The sequence below is a fragment of the Eleginops maclovinus genome, chromosome 11 (assembly GCF_036324505.1).
Source record: "Eleginops maclovinus isolate JMC-PN-2008 ecotype Puerto Natales chromosome 11, JC_Emac_rtc_rv5, whole genome shotgun sequence".
Classification (NCBI taxonomy): domain Eukaryota; kingdom Metazoa; phylum Chordata; class Actinopteri; order Perciformes; family Eleginopidae; genus Eleginops; species Eleginops maclovinus.
In genome coordinates, this window is record NC_086359.1 from 1,251,360 (window position 1) to 1,272,900 (window position 21,541).

Consider the following 21,541-nt stretch of genomic DNA (forward strand, 5'->3'; position numbering starts at 1 on the left):
ATGTCACTCTGTTCAGGAAGTAGACACACACAGGATGTCTGGATTGAAAGCTAAACTCCTGATCTTTGAAAGTTGAGAGGCTTGTGGAAAAAGTTTCATAATGTTTCTGCTGTTCGGTTTCTTTTAATCACGTTCCTACATCTCTGAAGAATCATCCGTCTTCCTGCCTGCCTTGACGCAATCAGTTCTTAGATAATTGAAATTCTGTCCTTACAAAGTGTTCAGGATGCTTCCTGTTCACCAGTGTTTCATCACCTCCATTAAACCCAGGATGTTCCAGGACATTTAACCCAGAGTTTTCCTCCTCTAGCTGCAGGCTGCAGTCACTCCATCTCTATTTAATGAAGCTGCTTCACATTGATGGCCTCATCCTCAATATACATCGTTAAAATGTTTAGAAATATTAAGCAGTTAAGCTGCAACACATGTTAGCACTAGCAGAGAGCAAGCAGGACTGTATACCATGATACTTCTCATTAAATACCCGTATCACAACGGAGCCTTCCAGCTCACTAATCAGAGCACACTAGGCTCTGGTTTCAGACAGAGGGGGAAAAGAGGAGCCAAAAAGAGCCACATTTAAAAAAGAAATCCCTATAAGAGGCTTATTAATATCTTATTTCAGATAGTTTTCTACTCAGAAGGATGCTTTATGTGATGCAGAGTGCAGTCAGTTTTAGGAGTTTAAAGCTTATTTTGCAGGATTATGTGGATATAAATTTGAACCGGATAATTGAGACACATTTGTCTATAGAAGTCAGTAAGTAGTTTCAGTCAGGATGCCTGAACTGCTGTATATGCAGTCTCTGCTTGATGAATTTTTTGCACATTTTTGCTAAAACTGGGCATTGTGGAGGTTAAAAGAAAGACACCACAGACCGTAAGAGTCCTCCTAGGCGTTGGCAGATTAGGATGCATACCATATATACAGTTTGATTCTAGCCAGCTACCTTTCTCTGCATCTCCACTTTCAAACAAAGCCCAACGTGCCAAAGAAGTCTCACTGCAGACGTCTTTAAATGCAGATCCTGCAGAGCGGCCGGTGTGTGCAGACTGAAATGGAAGTGATTATCTGTCTGGAGTTTTTCCTGCTGGCTGTTGGAGGGAAAGCTGATTTGTTTGGCACCAGGTTTGCACTTCTCAAGGATGTTTCAGCAGCGAGATGATGACCACAGACTCGGGGATAAGAAGGTCTTTGTTGGGAGTGAAGCTTGCTGTCGTCACACGTCTGATTGGAAGAAAAAAAGTCTCTCCTATTTATAGTGTTAGAATAACAGCTGGGGCCTCGGACCTTAATGTCTCGTCTTTCACACAGTTTCATTAGAGACACAGGATCTCCATGAGTCACATTCATGATGAATCAGTGTAAATGCTGGGATGTAACTAAGTACACTTACTCAATTACTTTCATTTTGTGCACCTTAGGAACGCATAGTGTATTTTTCAAACCATTACTTCTACTGTGAAAGCTTAACAGTAGAAGTATTACATGTCCGATATATATTATATGTAATGTAAATCGCTTTGAGCACTTGGAAAAGCAGTCAAATCAATTCATTCAGTAAAACGAGTGATTTAAAAACAACCATTTTAAAGATTTTTCTTCTAAAATTATTTATTTTTTGCGATATTTAGGGAACATTAATTGGTATTTATTAACATTTAATACATTTATTTACTTGATGTAATTAATATTATTGTATTGATTTAAATAATTCTCTTTATTATTCATTAATTTAATTTAATTGCTTTTTTAAAAACATTTGTTCTGCGTTGTGGTGCCTACTTTTGGTTTTAACAATTTATTTACATTTGAATAAAATACTTACTTTCAGGACTTTTACTTTGAGTATGTTTTCACTGAAGTATTAATACTTTTACTGCGAGTAAAGGACCCGAGTACTTCCACCTCTAAGTGTTTCCAAAGCTCCATATATTGTGTTGTTATGAATAACTGGATATGTCAGGCTCCGTACTTGTGGTGAGCGTTTTGTCCAAACACAGTAATCCATTAAGGAAAGGGAAGGAAATCCAATCATGAATCCTGGAAGAGAGGGAAACCAAACAGAGTTATCCTCAGTTAGTCGGAGGGTTCCTGGACTCTGGAGCTGCAGCTTCTTACAGAATTAGTTTCAGACTGTTTCTGTTTTCAGCCAATAATACACTTAGTCATTCTGGTAAGCAGAGGGACTACATAGTTCCTCTATTTGGTGTCTCAAAGCGATGTTTTTGTAAGGTGGCCAACAGGTGCAAATGGGCTTCAACAGACCATCAGGAGGAACGTGCTGCAGCTTCAGAAAGGATGCAGATTTAGAAACACAAATCAGAACTCATGCAGAAACATCTGCAGCAGCTCTTCAACACATGCAGCATCTAGAGAACATTCAGCAGAGGAAACATGAGCAGTTTACTGAAAGCTGCAGAAACCAAACGCTGCAAGAAGCTCCAACACAACGGAGACCAGGGGACACTAAAGAGAGACGCACACAGCTGGAGACCAGGGGACACTAAAGAGAGACACACACAGCTGGAGACCAGGGGACACTAAAGAGAGACGCACACAGCTGGAGACCAGGGGACACTAAAGAGAGACGCACACAGCTGGAGACCAGGGGACACTAAAGAGAGACGCACACAGCTGGAGACCAGGGGACACTAAAGAGAGACGCACACAGCTGGAGAGCAGGGAACACTAAAGAGAGATGCACACAGCTGGAGACCAGGGGACACTAAAGACCAAATGTTTTCTGGTCTTATTTCAACAATGTGATCACATGACCCCTTCTGATGCAGATCTGCTGTAAGCTAGCTCGCTAACGTAGCTAACCTTCAGATATACAAACTCTTCCAGTTATGAGACAGACTCACTCTGAGACAGTTTATCTTTATAATCCCTGAATATTACAGAATATGTGTGTGTGTGTGTGCTTGTGTGTGTATGTATGTGTATATATATATATATATATATATACACATACACACACACACACACAGTAGTGTAAATATACCCTGTACATGCACGCTCAAGTACTGAGTGAAATATGTTATAGTTCACCCTCCAGGCTAGCTTCTGCTGCAGGATGTAGATGGTGTGTTTAGCCTGCTGACCTTTAATTAGCGTCCTGTTGCTGCAGTGTGACCTGCATGCATGGGGAGGGGGGGGGTGTTATCTGCAGAACATCAGATACAAGATAAATAAAACATGGTGTTGCTCCTTTAATGACGTCTCACCCAGCGAGTGTGAGGATGAAAAATTAATGCAGCTGCAGAACGAGTTGCAGGGGGGAGGACTGTGTTCACAGGATTTCTAAATTGAGCTTAAACTCTGAAAAACAAATCCGTTTTGTTGACACGTCTAATTATAGGATGTTACTTTTGCTTTATAAATATGAAGTGTCTGCACATCCACAAGTATGAAGATACAATGGTGGAGCAAAATGCACGCATGTCCTTTTCAATGCACAGAGGTTTTAACGCTTTTAGAACGAGTCAATATGTGACTAGATATCGTCTTACAGGGTTTCCAGAACACAGTATTCTGTGGGTCAGAAAGGGTGTAATGAGTCCAGAAATATGAAGATGGTGTCAAATAGTGTGGGACGGCAGAGACAGCTTTGTTTTCACCGAGCTCCGATGTTGTTGACGTCGTCGTCTTGTATACGGGAGTCATGTTGTTGTGTTAATTGATCTATCTTATAAACCAGATCAGCGCCACAGAATCGGCTCACACTGCATCTCTCTATAAAACACCCTGATCTTACATTAAAGATAGTGATATTTTAAGTGTCCTTTCCTGGTTTTAAAGGCAGTGAAGTGATGTCCTTCTATCAGCTGAAGCTTGATTGAACAATCTACTAATGTCATAGATATAGAAATCACATATGGAGGACAGTTTTCTGCAGAATGACTACTTTTACTTTTAGTGAGATTTTGATACAGAGCTTTTACTTGTAACGGAGTACTTTGACTTTAATCTAAAAGCACTTGAACTTCAGTAAAGGATCTGAATAATTCCTCCGCCTTTGGCCTTGAGATATACGTGCAACCTGCAGACTTGTGTGCATGAGGGTGGGAGGGAGGGTGCAGTGATGCACGATGGGGGTTCTTTGAGGAGATTTGAAGCTCTTCCTTATCTCTAAATGTGAAAGAATAAATCCTGCAGCCTCACCGGGGAAACGGCTGCAGGATTTGTGCCACATGCTGCCTCTGAAAGCACCGTGTGTATGTGTGTGTGTGTGTGTGTGTGTGTGTGTGTGTGTGTGTGTGTGTGTTTCTTTGATGTCAGGGGGTACGCAGTGTCCCCCAGGTGTTCGGTGTGTGTTTTGAGAGATCTTCTTCCTCGCTGTCATCCTCACTTACACGGAAGCTTTTCACAGCTCGTCTCTCTGAGGGAAGGTCTGTGATTCGTCTCTGATCTCACTGTCCTTTCAAGGAGCCTCAAAAAGACAGGGTTTAGTTCCCAGAATGCATCAGGATCGGGGTTAATGCCAAGTAGGTTAACAAGGAGTTTGTAAATGACATATTAAAAACATAGGAACTGGGACAGCTCTTGTTTTCGTTTCTCATGTGAACAGTTCTGAAACCCCCCCACAATGACAGAGTCCAGACCTCGGGTCTCAGCATCGGTGGAAGCAGACCAAGCATGAAAAGAGCTTTGAGAGTCCAGTCACCCTGCTGCCTCCATTCACCACCCCCCCATCCTCCCACGTCCAGCCCCCCCATCCTCCCCCATTCAGCCTGTCTCCCCCTCATCCTCACCCCCAATCATTTTCAACACTCACTTCCTCCTCCTCTGTGCTCGGCAGACCATCGCTTTAAGACAACGGGCAAACCATTGTTCCCCCACCTGCACCACACACACACACACACACACACACACACACACACACACACACACACACACACACACACACAGTTTATGTCCATATGTTGTGTTTAGAGAATCGGAGGATGAAACCCTTAAGTCGTTTATGTTTTGCACTCAGAGGTGAGCATCAGTTCATCGCGTCCTCAGACTTCTTCTTGTTTTCTGAGACGACTTTTGAGACTGAGATTACGGAGGAGAATAAGTCGTGTTGGAAAAAACGTTGTGTCTTCGGGGGCCGCTAACTTTTTCAGATAATCCGATTAGCGCCGGGGGGGGGGGCTGCCGGGGATTTACCCCCAAAGCCAACCTGGGACCTTATCTGCTCCTGTTGTGACTTTAGGCTGCAGCAACACATGTGTGTGTGTGTGTGTGTGTGTGTGTGTGTGTGTGTGTGTGTGTGTGTGTGTGTGTGTGTGTGTGTGTGTGTGTGTGTGTGTGTGTGTGTGTGTGTGTGTGTGTGTGTGTGTGTGTGTGTGTGTGTGTGTGTGTGTGTGTGTGTGTGCTGTACCCAGCTAATTCAGTGTTTTATTTATAAGACATACTTGTGCGTTCTCTACTGCGACTACAAGTTAGAATATATCTGCTGTGAAAAGGCCTACTCCTGGATTTGTGTTTATAGCAGAAAATAATCTCAAACATTTCTGATACTTACACGTTTCGTTCAGCAGAACAATCTCCACATATTAGAACATCACTTGAGTACGTTTTGGAGTAAAAAGCTAGCTAATGCGCAGGCACTGGCAGACTTGTCGATGTAGAGAACTTGTAGCAACCACCGTTTATTCACCAATGGGTTCTGTGGTAAAAAGAAAAGGTGTAACGTATCAGATCCATTCCTAAAGAACAAAAGAGCATTGATTGTAGAGCATTTAACAGAGCCTGACAACAGCCTCTCAGAAAAAGATCTGGAAGATAGATAGGACCCTGATGCCCCGCCCTTCTCGCTTAGAGGATCAATCATTCAGGGGGTGAAGTAAAACAGACAATACACAAAATCGGGATTAACAACATGTGCTGCAGCTTAACATACAGAGACGGCCACGTTGTCTTGGGTCCCAGCACAACAAGGTCTTCCTTACGAGACCCATTGCTTTAGTTGGATTTCATTAAGCTTTGGTGGTGTTCAACCTTTATAATTCCAAAACATATAATACAGTAAATAACCAGACACAGGGGGAGAAGACAAAAACAAAGCTTAGTCACTTACAGATCACCAGTAGCTTATCTACAACAAACAAACAAGCTAATCTTCATAACTTCCTGTAAGCAGCCAAAAATAAATCACCAACAGCCCCCACAGTCCGTGAGCATGAAAATCTGGAAATATTAATACCCCCCCGCAGTGAATCACATTTTTGATGTAAACTAGGACATTTTTAAATGAGTTTAAAGAAGCTCTGAAAACACCCATTGTAAGCTCCAAGCTTGTACGCACTGAAGAGCTCCTGATACACAATGAAAAGCTTACAAGATAGCTGATGATCTGCGTAGCGCAAGTCGGGTACATCGTCTTCAGAGCAGGAGGTTATGCTCTTGAAAAGCACACCGGGTGAATTATATGGGTCGCTTATATTTAATCTCTCTAATTTTGTACTATAAAGCCGAATTTCACTTGAATTAAAATGAGAAGTATACTCGCTCGGTAAGAAAACACTGGCACCGGGGGTCATGTTGACTGCCAAATGTGGCTCCCAACCAAAAGTCACGTGACCGCAGGAGCTCTATAAAGGAACTACAGCACGGTCACATGACTTCACGTCTCCACCGCTAAGCTAAAGGAGGCTAATGTTGGGCTATAGAGGAACTACAGCACGGTCACATGACTTCACGTCACCACCGCTAAGCTAAAGGAGGCTAATGTTGGGCTATAAAGGAACTACAGCACGGTCACATGACTTCACGTCACCACCGCTAAGCTAAAGGAGGCTAATGTTGGGCTATAAAGGAACTACAGCACGGTCACATGACTTCACGTCACCACCGCTAAGCTAAAGGAGGCTAATGTTGGGCTATAAAGGAACTACAGCACGGTCACATGACTTCACGTCACCACCGCTAAGCTAAAGGCGGCTAATGTTGGCCGTGATGAAGTTTAGTCGTCTCATTTAGAGACTTGATAGCAACCACCTTTTTTAAATTCACCAGTGGGGTGTTTACTGATGTGTTTTATGTTGTAGAATGAAAATCTCTTCAGCTTGTGTTAACCTCAGACCTTTCTTCAGGAAAATAGAAATAACAAAAAGGCATTTGTTTGCTCGTTTTCAGCATCTGCCTGACAACACACGCCTCTGCAGTAAATGAGTGTGTGTTGACAGGATCAGGACTACAGGACCCTGAATGACCCTCCCCCCTACTGTTAGAGGATAAATGTGGAGGGGGAGAGTTTAACAACACACAATTACATCTCAAACTGCAGATTAACTTCAGGATCTGTTGCTGCAGCATTATACAGATAAGAAGAGCGGGGCACACGTTGTCTCTTGAGATATCAAACAAAGGTCTTTTCCTGGTTTTAGAGAGGCCCTATTATGCTTTTTGGGGTTTTCCCTTTCCAGGAGAGCGTTATATAGGTTTTTGTGCCTCCGTTCGACTCCTCTGTTTACTTCCAGAACATAGTGACATCAGTATGTAACAGACACAGTGGGGAAAGACATTAATGTATTGGTACTTTTACGAGAACACAGTAGCTCTTTATCTTACACACACACACACACACACACACACACACACACACACAGTCTTTCCATTAAGTCTGTCAGTGTAATCTGCAGCTGATAAGAGTAAATCAGCTCTGACACAGCCCCCCCCCCCAGTCCTGTGAGCCATGAAATGAGTCTGAATACCTCTGATCTAAACCCCCCCCCCCCCCATCACCATTTATTGACTTTATTTCCTCCTAACATGAGGGACTGATTTTTCAAAATGAGTTAAAAAATGAAATGTCTCTTTAAAAAATCATTTCCCAATTAAACGTCCTTACTAAGTAAATGTACTGAAATCACCGATAAGATCTAAACAAACATTCAAAAAGCAACATTTATTTCAATTGTTAATTGATTAATTGATTAATTGATTAATTGATTAATTGATTAATTGATTAATTGCCTCGTACATTCTTTTTTATAAAACATATTTTGTAAAATATTTGTCTGCAAAAATCCTAATTTGCAAAGCAACTAAACTAAAACCTGAAATAAAAAATACAATATTGCCCTTTGTTTTGTTGTGCAGTAGAAGGATGAAGAGGCAGTTAAAAAATACTCAAGTAAAACCAAAAAGGACAAAGAAATTACACTTTATTAAATGTACTTTCCAAAACTGCCAACTTGTTCTTTATCAGCCGCCAAGAAAAAAATGTCTTGACTCTCTGCAGTCTACACACACACACACACACACACACACACACACACACACACACACACACACACACACACACACACACACACACACACACACACACACACACACACACACACACTAGTTGTCTTGCCAACTCGTGGTTTCGTGGTTATCCGGGCAGCAGGGAGATGAAAACGATGCCTTGTGGACACGAAGACTTTTCCCCTCCGCTCTGCAGACTGACATTCAGCTGCCAAACACAACACAGTTTAACATTACATCGTGAGCTCAGTAACTAAGCACAGTCACTCAACTGCTGGACCCGAAGGGGACATGTTATGCTAATCTCCATGCTCTAATGTTCAGAAAGCTCTTTATTTCTCTCAGACTGCCTGCGCTGCAGCTCCTGTTCACCCTCTGTCTGAAACCAGAGCCCAGTCTGCTCTGATTGGTTAACTGGCGGCTCTGTTGCGATTGGTCCACCAATTTAGTGATGTCTCGCCCCTTAGCCTATCACGTACAATGTGTTGAAACGCAAGCGAGTGTTCCGTAGTGATGTCACTATGTTCCGGAACTTTGGGATTTAAGTGTTTGCAGACCATTGACATGCACAAACACGCACAGAACACACTACATGAAGGTGCAAACCACAAATAAGTTTAATAAGGGCCCCTTTAACACGGTTTAACTGCACTTATTGCTCATGTCAGACCTGCAGGAAGTGGATTTCTGTTCGAGTGTGTTTGCGTACATAGAAATGCGTTTCTATGAATTAAATGTATTGTTGTTTTTGTTGTTTTCCAGCGTGGGCGAAGGTGGAGGTTCAGGTGGAGGAGAGCGTGGAGGCGTACCTCGGAGACTCGGCTCAGATCCCCTGCCTCTACAGCTTCAGCAACGTCGACTCAGAGCCGCGCCTCGTTATGATCCAGTGGTTCGTGGTGAGTCAGCAGATTATTTTATTTAGTTTAATTAATTTGTGATTATTATTATTGATAATAATAATATTAATAATAATAATAATAATTTGTGTTTTTGAAAATTAATTTGTGTTTTTATTAATTATTATCATTAATTTATTTATTATAATAATTTCTAATTAACTTTTATTATAATTTTTGCAATTATTTTATTTCTAATATTTATTTATTCAACCCAAAAATGAAACATTGAATCACAGGAGTAAAGAACTTAATGAACACCGTCTTAAGGATTTATTTAGTGTGAAGTTGATTAAAGGATTACGTAAGACACAGCCTCAGTGAAGGAAACAAGGAGGCGTCCTAAGGTAAAGTGATGTTTCCTGCAGAGAGTGGCGGGCAGCAGTTCCAGGATGAGGATCTTCTACGGGGACGACACTCTGCAGATGGTTGACAACAACACGGAGTACAGCGGCCGCATCGAGGTGTCCTCTGACGGATGGGAGTCCCGACTCAGCATCCAGGACGTCCGGCTGCAGGACGAGCGGGAATTCTTCTGCCAGATTAACGGACTCGCCGCCGGGAACGCCGAGGGCCGGACACACCTCCGGGTGTTCGGTGAGGAGGGAGCACCACACAAAGACATTATGATTTTAGATGAAACTGCAAATGCAATATGGTTTGTGAAACTAGAGGGAATTAGGTCTGTTTGTATTCAGGGACTTCTCTGCAGCTCCACAATACTTCAGTCAGATAAAGCTCATTAAACAACTCTTACAATCAGAACATAATAAAGTGTCTCTGTTTTTATTGTTATTTATTCCTGTTTCAGCGACTCCCGAGGCTCCTCTGATCGAAGGCGTGGCGTCAGGAATCTCTGTGACCAACGAGCTGCCGTCTAAGGTCGGTCCGCTTTATATTATTAACATTAGTCTGCAGGATTACAACGTTACATCACATTAAAACACGTGGTAAATAATAACTAGTATATCTGCATGTTGTAACCCTCTCAACCTGTGCCATATGGACGATACTCAGGCTGTACAACCTGTGCAACTGCAGTTGTGCAGTACCAATGTATTACACTGTACATAGAAACAACTATCTGGTTTACTGCAATTATGTTTTTATGATTACTAAAACACCTCTTTATATATTGTACACTTTTACATATTTTCTGTTATATTTTTGCACATAGTTACATAAACCTGAGTTAGTCGCAGCGTATAGTAAAGATATTAAATGTGTGTTTCCTGCAGGTTGCTTCCTGTGAAGCTCAAAATGGTTTCCCCAAACCGAACATCACCTGGTACAGGAACGGCTCTCCGCTCAACTCTTCACCCGGACGTGAGTAACTGAGTACATTTACTCTTAACAGTACTCACCTTTAGTACTTTACCTACATACTGACACTCTATACTTCTACTGCTCTACAATTTAAAGGGAATATTGTACTTAAAACTCAACTGCCTTTATGGCAACTTTAGTTACTTTTCAAAAACAATGAAATAAAAGAATATGTTTTATTTTAAATGTAAAGCCAAGAGTTTTACAAGAACCATTTGTTTTTAACATTTAGAGAAACACAATTAGCATCTGAAAACACTAAAGTAATTATTTTGAAACAATAAATTGTTTAATTTGTTTTAATAGTTTGACCTTTTTTATAGACATTTTAGATTTGGTTTGCACTGAGAACATTTCATCAGATTTAAAGATATTTTTACAAACTAAAAAATAACCTTTGTTATAAATCCATATTTTCACAGTGGACATGTTGCATTATGTTTACGGTTTTGTTTGAGTACTTCTGGAATAAAGCTTCTGAATACATCCTTTCTAAATATCCATGCTGTTCCTCCAGATGTGAACGTGTTGATCCTGGTGACCCGGGAGTCCTCTGGGTTCTTCTCGGTTCAGTCCACTCTGGAGTATAAGGTGGTGAAGGAGGACAAAGACGCTCGGTTCTCCTGTGAGCTCAGCTTCTTCGTCCCCGGAGCCATCAGGACGGTGGAGTCCAGCAGCGTCAACGTCTCCGTGCACTGTGAGGTTTTTATACTTTCTACACCTCTGTTGTGTCAAAACGTATGACGACCCTTCACAGGGAGCGTGGTACATTATGCAGATTCAAGAGGATTGTTTCAAAGCCCAACTCTGCACATTTGCACAGGGATTTTATCCTTTGCAGACCATTTACATGCATTAAAACCTATAGCACACACGACAGGAAAGGAAACAAACAGGCAGTATAGATCTCAGTATAGATCTCTTTAATGTGATTCTAATGCAGGAGTTTTCTGGTATTTTTACACTTCAGTATTACTACTCTTAATTAAGCAGGTGAACGTTAATTACTGGGATCAAGTTAACAAACCAAAACAGATATATCAGCCATCTTTTCTCAAAGACATGAAGTCAGTTTTTCAGAGATGGTGTGTCAGCCAGAGCCTCACACAGTCTGAGCTGTCAGCAGTATGGAAACAAGCCTGCTAAATTGTGTGTGTGTGTGTGTGTGTGTGTGTGTGTGTGTGTGTGTGTGTGTGTGTGTGTGTGTGTGTGTGTGTGTGTGTGTGTGTGTGTGTGTGTGTGTGTGTGTGTGTGTGTGTGTGTGTGTGTGTGTGTGTGTGTGTGTGTGTGTGTGTGTGTGTGTGTGTGTGTGTGTGTGTGCTTTCAGACCCCACCACCATGGTGGAGCTGTGGAAGGAGTCTCCTCAGGGTCTGGTGAGGGAGGGGGACACCGTGGAGCTGCGTTGCCAGGGCGACGGGAACCCCCCCCAGCCCTTCAGTTTCTCCAGAGAACAAGTAAGAAAGGGAGGCCAAACCCCCCCCCCCTCATAAAGAGAGAAAGGGGGGAGACGCAGGAGACATGTGGGGAATGTTTTTGATATGCAGAGCCCAGTGTGTATGGATCTGACCCGGGGGCTCGTTCCCATGTCTCACACACACACACACACACACACACACACACACACACACACACACACACACATCCATTGTGTGTGTGTGTGTGTGTGGGCGACACAGCTGACTTTTTACTTTTACTAACAGGGCATTAAGTTTATTTTGTGGCCGAACTGTTTTATTTATTGTTGTTTTTTTATTTTGAGTTTTTCAGTTAAATCAACTTCCCAGTAAACTGTTGTAGCCCGCATTTTAACCATAAGGTCCTACAAGTTGTAAAATCTAAAAAAATCCAAATCCAGATTTATGTTTCCTTGAATATGAGTCCAAAAACCTAAAGAGGAACTACAGCACGGTCACATGACTTCACGTCTCCACCGCTAAGCTAAAGGAGGCTAATGTTGGGCTATAAAGGAACTACAGCACGGTCACATGACTTCACGTCTCCACCGCTAAGCTAAAGGAGGCTAATGTTGGGCTATAAAGGAACTACAGCACGGTCACATGTCTTCACGTCTCCACCGCTAAGCTAAAGGAGGCTAATGTTGAGCGTGATGACGTTTAGTCGTCTCATTTAGACACTTGTTAGCAACCGCTGTTTTTACATTAAGATTATCATACGTTTCTTTTTATTCACAGGAGATGGACGTGGACCTGGAGAGTAGGCATGGAGACGTGTTGGTGTTGTCTCCGGTGTCTCGTAAAGACAGTGGCATATATCAGTGTCGTCCTCTGGACAGCGACGAAAACAGCGACGTCAAAGGAGAGATGCAGCTCACCGTGCACTGTGAGGAGAGCCTCAATATATACAAACACAGCTTTGTATGTGAGGCTGATATCAGCAGAAGAACTGTTCCTTTAACCTCGTCTTGTGTCTTTGTCCTCAGACCTGGACCCGGCGGTTGTTGTTCCTAAAGAATCCGAGGTGATGCTGAGAGGAGAAGATCTGACGGCGACCTGCAACGCTCTGTCCTCCCTGAAAACCTCCACCGTCTGGTACAAGGTAAATACCAGCATTGGAAACGCAAACGAGTCAATTTGAAAGCTAAGAAGCAACCGCAAGTATTTACACCAAATATAAATATATACAAATGTGTGTGTGTGTGTGTGTGTGTGTGTGTGTGTGTGTGTGTGTGTGTAGGACGGGAAGCATGTTGGTACCGGGAACACACTGCACCTGAAGGATGCCAAATATGAGACGACAGGAGAATATATCTGTGAGGTCACGGTGCCTTCACTGCCCGCCCTGCACACCAGCGGCTCCGTAAACATCATCGTCCAAGGTCAGACATGTGTCCCTGCTTTAATGTTCAGACAGCTCTTTCTCTCATCCTGCCTGTGCTGCAGCTCCTCTATTCACCCTCTGTCTGAAACCAGAGCCCAGTCTGCTCTGATTGGTTAGCTGGACGGCAGCTTAGAGATGTCCCGCCCCCTTAGCCTATCACGTACAATGTGTTGGAGCGCTAGGCAATAGGAGCCCGAGTGTTCCATAGTGATGTCACCGTGTTCCGGAACTTTGGGGTTTCAGCCTTTGCAGACCATTTACATGCGCACACACACACACACACACACACACACACACACACACATAGAACACACTACAGGAGAGGGAAACCCACACAAAGCAGAATAGGGCACCTTTTTAATAATGTCAGTGATGTCAGTCCTCACATGAAATCCAGAGTGTAACCTCAGATCAAACGTTAGAGTCTGGTTCTCCGTCTCTTGGCCTGATATTTGTCTCTTGGCCTGATATTTGTCTCTTGGCCTGATGTTTGTCTTTCTTTGATGTAGTAAATGGAGCTGTTTGGATGCGAAGAACATTTGAGACTTGGTCTGATACTAAAGTATCATCGTACCGTAGGGGATTGTAGTTTTTCTGTAAATGGGTTTTTGATTCCAGGATATTTTGTCCTTTCTGCCCAAACGTCAGCCTTTAGAGCTCAGAATAAAGTGCTGCCTCAGAGTTTAGACTTTCACCACAGCTATTTCAAACCACTGCAGGGCTTTTAATGTGAAACATCTGTGCAGGAAACGTCAGTTTCACTTTGACGGTTAGATGAAATGAATAATAAAATAAATCAGTATTTCTGCTTCCCTTCTGATATCGGCATCATTAACAAAGCCTGTGTTTCCTCAGGAGTGGAGTCTCTAGTTTCACTGTTTGTGTGCGCACCACCAAACACCAGAGCAAATTCCTTGTGTGTGAATGTACTCTTACTGATGCAGGCGGTCCTCAGCTGGTGGGTTTGGAGCAGGACGTGCAGCTGGAGGAGGCTGCAGGCCGCACGGTCAATCTGAGCTGTGAGGCGACGGGTCGACCGCTGCCCAGCCTCTCGTGGAGCTTCGGCGGCAGCCAGGTACAAAGTGATATCTACAACATACCAGAGGAGTGTTGGCATCCACCTGGATCCATCTTCATCTGCTATATCGACACATGGTCTAAGGCTCATTGTGCTAAATGTATTCTCTCTTAAATGTACGCAGGACATCGATCTGTAAGGTGTTCTTACGTGTGTGTTTGTGTCTCCTCAGAACTGGCAGGAGGTGGTGAGTAAATCCAGCGAACACGGGGCGCTCAGCGTGGTTTCAGTCCGACTGACGGCCGACATCAGCGCCGTCTGCAACGCCTCCAACGACATGGGGACGGAGAGCAAGTCGTTTAGCATCAAAGCCAGTAAGAGAATCACTTATCCTCCGCTACATCTGCAATAAACATCTGTATGAGTCTGGGGACTTATGGGATGGAGAGGGGGAACGTTTGGCAAACTCGTCTGTTTTGTGGAAGGGCAATTTTTCTTCTTTGAGCCCAAAAAAAAAGAAAGAATTCTGCAGAGATGTGCCAAATAGTCAGATTAACGGCAAAGCTTTAACGTACGGTGTTTAAAGAGAGAGAGTGTGTGTGTGTGTGTGTGTGTGTGTGTGGAGTTTTAATGGTTGTTCTTCTCCTCTCAGTCCCCAGACTGACGTCAGCGGCTCCCTTCTCTCCGGGTAAGGCAGTGTCTCTGGTCTCCTCTGATCCTTTCAGTCTCTTAAAATAAATGTGTGTTATTCATTGATTCGTCAGTAACGAGTAACAATGACTCGACCCGAATGTGCTGCATGAAGGGTTTATTAAGTGCATCGTGTGTGTGTGTGTTCCCTGTATGTCCTTTCTTTTGTATTTGTCCATAAAATAGTTTGTTTGTTTTTGTGTAGGCGTAGTCTTTATGAGTCTTTCCTCATTCTACATGTGTTTACCGTGCATTATGTCAAAGCATGTAGTGTGTGTGTTCCTCTCTCTGCTCGTGTGTTCATGATCAGTGTTCTTCTTTAGACTCAGTCACGTGTGTGTGTGTGTGTGTGTTTTATTTATGATGTTCATGCAGTGTCTCTCCTCCTCGCTGCAGATCTTCAGCCTGAGGGTGTTTTAAATATTCTGTTTGATGAAAAGAGTAAAATCCTCACAGCAGATTTTATTATAATGAAAACATTATTTATATATTCAGTGATGAAATGTAACTTGATGTTTGAGATGCTTCTAGTACTTTTTACTTCAGTGATCTTAACTTCAGTTACTAATCCCCCTTAATTTAAAGGGATTTCTCTATTTACTTCAGTTTGTTCATTGGATGTACTTTATACTTTCACCACATTTATTGTAAGGCTTTAATTACTTACTATTTTGCAGAATTAGGTTATAAATATAAATGAACTGAAAAATTATAATCTTTACCAATGTAGCATTTGAAATCTAATTGTGTAATATTTGTGGATCTTTAATGGGTGATAGTACATCTACTTTTGTTTATTTTTACCGAGTGAGTGGGGGTTTAAATTCTTTACATTAAGCATTTAAAACTAAACAAAAAGCAAACAAATAAATAAAGAATTCCAAAAAATATGAAATATCAGAAAACATATAAATGAATATTTAAAATAAATAAATACATCAAAAATAAAAACTCTACAAAATAAAGAATTACAAATAAATACAAAATAATAAACATCTAGAAAATAAAATAACACAATATTAAAAAAAATGTAAATAAAAACAAACAATTAAAAATATGAACGTTTTTGAAAGCAGGAGTTTTCATGGTACTCCTTTAACTGCAGTACTTCTTCCTCCTCCTGTAGGGTTAGTTAACTAAACAACAATGAGTCACTTTTAATGATTTCTTTCCAGACACTCTTTTGTTTTACAGTGTTTTTCACAAACCAGGGACATTATATGCAGAGAGGGACTCTTTAATACGGGGCAATTGTCTGAATTTTAACGATCTTAACGGTCACTCGATGCCGTTAAAAGCTCCACCAGACTGCGGGGAATAAAACAGCAAATAAAGAACATTTCAGATTCCCGTTATAAACTCCAGGGTCAGAAATACAGAGCTGTCCGTGCCGCTGCCAGGAAATGCACATGATGTCACTCCTCTTATTGTTGACTGGGGTTATTCTGGGGTGGATTTAAACTCACACTCAGAGGTGGAGAAAGTATTCAGATTTCCTTCAGTAAAAGTATAAATACCACAGTATTAAGTATTCAGTGACGAGTCAAAGTCCTGCATTTTACTAGTTCAATTTCCTAATTTCTGTCAATCATTGAGGGGCATTTGATTTGTTCAAAAGAAGCTGTATAAATGTGTGTGTGTGTGTGTGTGTGTGTGTGTGTGTGTGTGTGTGTGTGTGTGTGTGTGTGTGTGTGTGTGTGTGTGTGTGTGTGTGTGTGTGTGTGTGTGTGTGTGTGTGTGTGTGTGTGTGTGTGTGTGTGTGTGTGTGTGTGTGTGTGTGTGTGTGTGTGTAGCAGAGGGCAGTGGGGTCATCATCGTGGTGATCATCCTCTCTCTGCTGCTGCTCGCCACCCTCGGCAGCGTTCTCTACTTCCTGCACAAGAAGGGGAAGATTCCCTGCGGACGCTCAGGGAAACAGGAGATGTGAGTACACCGGAGTACACAGGAGTACACAGGAATACTACAAATATATATTACTAAATATTACTTACATTAAGCTGCCGCCATAGAAACACTCACTCCATCTCATCATTGCGATGTTTCAGCTTCTTTCATATCGCTCTCTGGAAATCATTTCAGCTCTAGACTTTCTTTCTGTATTTACTTCAGTTTGTTTATTTGATGTACTTTATACTTTCACCACATTTATTGTAAGGATTTAATTACTTGCTATTTTGCAGAATTAGGTTATAGATATAAATGAACTGCTAAATTATAATCTTTACCAATGTAGCATTTAAAATCTAATTGTTTGACATTTCTGGATCTTTAATGGGTACACCAACTTTTGTCAGTCAGTCGGGGTTAGAATTCTTTACATTAAGCATTTCAAAATAAACAAAAAGCAAACAAATAAATAAAGAATATATTCCAAATATCAGAAAATATATAAATGAATATTTAAAATAAATAAATACATAAAAATTGTAATAAAAATACAAGATAAAAATCTACAAAATAAAGATATAAAAGTCCATAATCTCCCCCTCAGAGGAAAGGCCTTCCTCTGAGGGGGAGATTAGACAAAGCTTTGTGAAGGGGAGGGGAATGTAGTGATCAGAGCAGACCTCAGCCTTTAGGCATCTCCCTAAAACTCACACCTTTCCATCACTTAGTATTTCCTCTCTATGAAACTGTGTTCTGGTTTATTTTCACTGGTCTTCACATATATATGTACTTAGTATGGTTGTTTAAGAGTCGGTTTTATTACCAAGTAGGTTTACACATACGAGGAATTAGCTTTTGGATAAATGGAGACGCAGAAAGGAGAATACATTGCAAAACATAGTATTTTAAAAACCGTACAGTAGAGAAGTTTAAGAACACGCACCTCGATGCACTTTCATGGGATTTGAACTTCTTCTATGTTTTAAAGACCTATGTGGTCTTTAATTTGTACATGCACTCTTTCTTCTATCATGCAGCACCAAAGAGAAGCCGACCAAAGACGACATCGTGGTGGAGATGAAGAGCACGACGAAGACGGAGGACACTGTCCTGCTGAAGGCCGTCAACGGAGACAAACAGGGACCCAACGACCAGGTGAAAAACACTAACTGTATTTGTACGGTGTGTTAGCGGTCTGAAGCAGGAACCCTACTGATGCAAAGTACAGTAGTTCTCTGCTGCATTTCAGAGGGTCATTCTGCCGTCCTACTTTAGGAGTAGAGTAGATTGAACGCATGACTTTTAATCATAGTGTATTTCTACTTTTACTTCATTAAAAGATCAGAGCACTCCTTCCTCCTCTCTTCGTGGAGCTTAAATATAAATTCCTCCTGAGGGAGAGAAATTAAAACTGATCAGAGGAGGTGCAGAGCTGGACTTCCTGGTTTATATTAGGATATTTAATATATCAGCGGCGGCTTTAACATTAAATATGAAATGATTATACATAAACAAATAAACGCTGACATGCAGAAAACACATTCTGATCAAATGAGGAGGCAGGCGGATTCAAAGGGACAGCAACATGTTGTTATCTCCAGAGGTTTTACATTGAAGAACTATTGCTGCATCATTCTACTCCACAAACACACGCAATATAAGATAAGATGCACTGCGGTACTACTCGTGTACAAAGTACGCTTAAATGGTCTCACAACAACTTCATCCCCATGGTATTGCATGTATTTATTGGTGATAAAAAGGAGTAATATTACATAAAACAGCCTCATCCTGCACACTGAGTACTTTTGCTTTTAATTGAAGTACATTTAGCTGATAATACTTCTTCTCCTCTGTCCCCGCAGTAAAGTCCTGATGGTGCAGCAGAGACGTGCAGCAGGGGGAGTGTGCGAGTGTGTGTGTGTGTGAGAGAGGAGTGTGTGTGCGAGTGTGTGTGTGAGAGAGGAAGTGTGTCTGTGTGGGTGTGTGTGTGAGATGCTCCCCCTGATCTGAGACCTGCAGGGTAACACACCACTTCATCATGCTTTTATTTTGCTAAGCATTAGATTTTGATACACTCACACACACACACACACACACACACACACACACACACACACACACACACACACACACACACACACACACACACACACATGTACAGATGTGTATTTTCTTTCTTTGAGTTTCTTCATTAGTTTTCTAAAGTCTCCTCAGTGTGTGACGGCGGTTTCTCTCGTTCATCGTCAACTTTCCTTTTCGTTTAGTTTTTCTATGAAAGTGTATATATTATATATATTTTGTTATTTAAGATATTTTGACACTCAGATTTTCATTTCACGGTCATGTGCATGTTGATGCGTGTTCATGGGGTCGACAGGAAAGCTCTTTTAACAACAACAACAAAAAACTTGAGGCGTTTTTCTCAGAATGTTTGTCTTATTTTGGCGGGGAAAAGAGATTTAAACACAGGATTTTCACAATAAACTGCTGTTCCGCCGGTGTAAATACATGTTAGTGTACAGACGTGTTACTGAGGGTCAGAGGTCAGATCTGCTGTGCCTGTTTCTGCATCATACACTGAATTATTACTTTGAGTTGTGTGTGTTTTCTTTGTGTTTCCACTGTTGGGCCTGATGAAGTGTGTCAGTGTGTGTGTGTGCACGTTTTAAATGATGACTCTGCAAAATCAGGCAGTTCTGCATTTACCAAATATTGTGCAAAATGCAATTTGAGTATTGCACTGCTCTAAATTAAAAAACGCTATACATTGTGCAGCGCTAATCTGCATTACATGTCATGAATCTTTAATAACATTTAAAGTTGGGTTAATTTTAATGGATTTTATGGGTTTGATATAAATATTATTTCCATTTAAATACATTTAATTTGTTTCTGCAGCAATTACATTTAAATACAAATGTATTTATTAAGGTATAAGCTGCAGATGTTATAAACGGGGAAGAAATTGAGGAAAAAAGCTCAATAAATAAATAAAATCTGAATTAAAAATGTGATTGTTTTATTTGTATTTAATGTTCTTTCATAACAGGGATTTTTAGGGGTAAAATCTTAAGTATTGTGCAGGAATTACATTTTTATTTTTATTCCAGTTGTAAAAAAGGCTTTGAAATACCTTGAAAGATTTCCAGGAATTTATTCTTCTACCAATTTTATTTTTTAATGCACAAACTTTATTTTGGGTGCATTTTAAAGCCTGGTTTACAGTAAACATCTGAAACGTGCAGACACGCTGACTCCTCTTCATTTAAAGGCCGTGTTGTGAATATTCCAGATTTCTCTTGAGTAGGTTTGTGTGACTTTTTGCCCAGAAGACTTGCAGCTTTAAGTAGTGTTCAGTTTTCCACTGAGGTGTAAATAAATGATAATAAAATCCAGGTTCAGGACGTCTTGAGAGCCATAACCTCGAGACGGGTTCATTAAGACGCTATAATGATACCGACTGTGTTTCAGTGTTCTGGGTTTTTGTTTCTAAATGTGTGTAAATTAAGTTCATGTGATTCTTTTTTTGATGCTTGCTGTTTTTTTATATTTTTTGCAAGAAAATAATGCCAAATAAAAATGTTTCCTTTGACGAGAGCCTGTTTTTATTTCTGCAGGATGAAAAACAAAATCCCTATTATTTTAATATCAAATGAAGCGGAGACATTTAGTACATTCACTGAGGTACTGTAGTGAAGCAGTATTTTAAAGGTCTACTCAAAGTCCCCAAAATAATATATATATTTATTGGTGTTTTTCTAAATGAATCTAAATACAATATTTGGTGTTTTTAAATGTGTAATATTATATATTTTGGTATTCAATTTAAATGCTGTCCTCTTTTCTTCCATCCCACAGATGTGTTATAATGTCTTTTATGAATAAATTAAATTCTGAATTGTTTTAAATGAAACTAGCAAACAGTTTGTAAAGAAACAGCGGAACAATTAGGTTATTAATCAATTAGCAGAATGAAAAATATGTGAAAGAATTCAGTATTTTTTAAAATATTTGGATTATTTTTTAAATGTTAAGATTTGAAGTTTTTGATTAAACTGCAGTAACTTTTACCGGACAGCTTTAGTCACTTTCAGATGTTTGTCGGGATCAATAACATGATAAACGTGAACTTAAATTTAACCCGTGGAATAACGGTTTGAGGCACAAAGAGGTGAAAGTCTTTCTGATCTGCATTCAGAACTTTATGAAATATGAAGTTGTTATAAATTGAAGTCTAAAAAATGATACAACAGCTTTTATTTTACGTAGAGAAAATTAATGTTAACAAACACACTTTATTTAATCTAAAATCATTTAGAATTTGTTTCCGTATGATTTTAGGTTCTTCTGCCTGAAATACTTTTTTATACGTTGCCCATTAAATGCACCGGCTGGTGATGATGAGTGATGATGAGTGATGAGTGATGATGATCGATGATGCTGGTCTTTCATTAATTTAAGTCTCTTTATTGAAGTATCAGAATACTTATTTTACAACTGTCTGTTCCTTTAACACAACATATATTATTGTGCATATTGTGCTCTCTTACTTTCATAGTTTGGAATGCAGGACTTCTTCTTGTAGCCCAGTATTTACTTATTGCTTTCACTGAAGTGAAGTAGTACTTCTTCCC

General features: G+C 40.7%; 1 protein-coding gene across 2 annotated transcripts in view; it reads left to right on the forward strand.

The window, feature by feature from the left end:
* The window catches only part of mcama (melanoma cell adhesion molecule a), a 46,319-nt gene extending 25,820 nt beyond the window's left edge, over window positions 1-20,499 (forward strand). The window contains exons 2-16 of one of the 2 annotated variants that reach the window (XM_063896232.1): window positions 9,011-9,144; window positions 9,513-9,741; window positions 9,956-10,026; window positions 10,383-10,470; window positions 10,988-11,167; window positions 11,798-11,925; window positions 12,664-12,811; window positions 12,912-13,027; window positions 13,166-13,307; window positions 14,254-14,384; window positions 14,560-14,701; window positions 14,980-15,015; window positions 16,811-16,940; window positions 17,942-18,059; window positions 18,770-20,499. In XM_063896232.1, coding sequence (XP_063752302.1) covers window positions 9,011-9,144; window positions 9,513-9,741; window positions 9,956-10,026; window positions 10,383-10,470; window positions 10,988-11,167; window positions 11,798-11,925; window positions 12,664-12,811; window positions 12,912-13,027; window positions 13,166-13,307; window positions 14,254-14,384; window positions 14,560-14,701; window positions 14,980-15,015; window positions 16,811-16,940; window positions 17,942-18,059; window positions 18,770-18,772 — 1,796 coding nt within the window. In that variant the 3' untranslated portion in view covers window positions 18,773-20,499. The remainder of the gene's footprint in view (window positions 1-9,010; window positions 9,145-9,512; window positions 9,742-9,955; window positions 10,027-10,382; window positions 10,471-10,987; window positions 11,168-11,797; window positions 11,926-12,663; window positions 12,812-12,911; window positions 13,028-13,165; window positions 13,308-14,253; window positions 14,385-14,559; window positions 14,702-14,979; window positions 15,016-16,810; window positions 16,941-17,941; window positions 18,060-18,769) is intronic. The other variant, XM_063896233.1, reaches the window with a different exon arrangement.
* The last annotated feature ends 1,042 nt before the right edge of the window (window positions 20,500-21,541 follow it).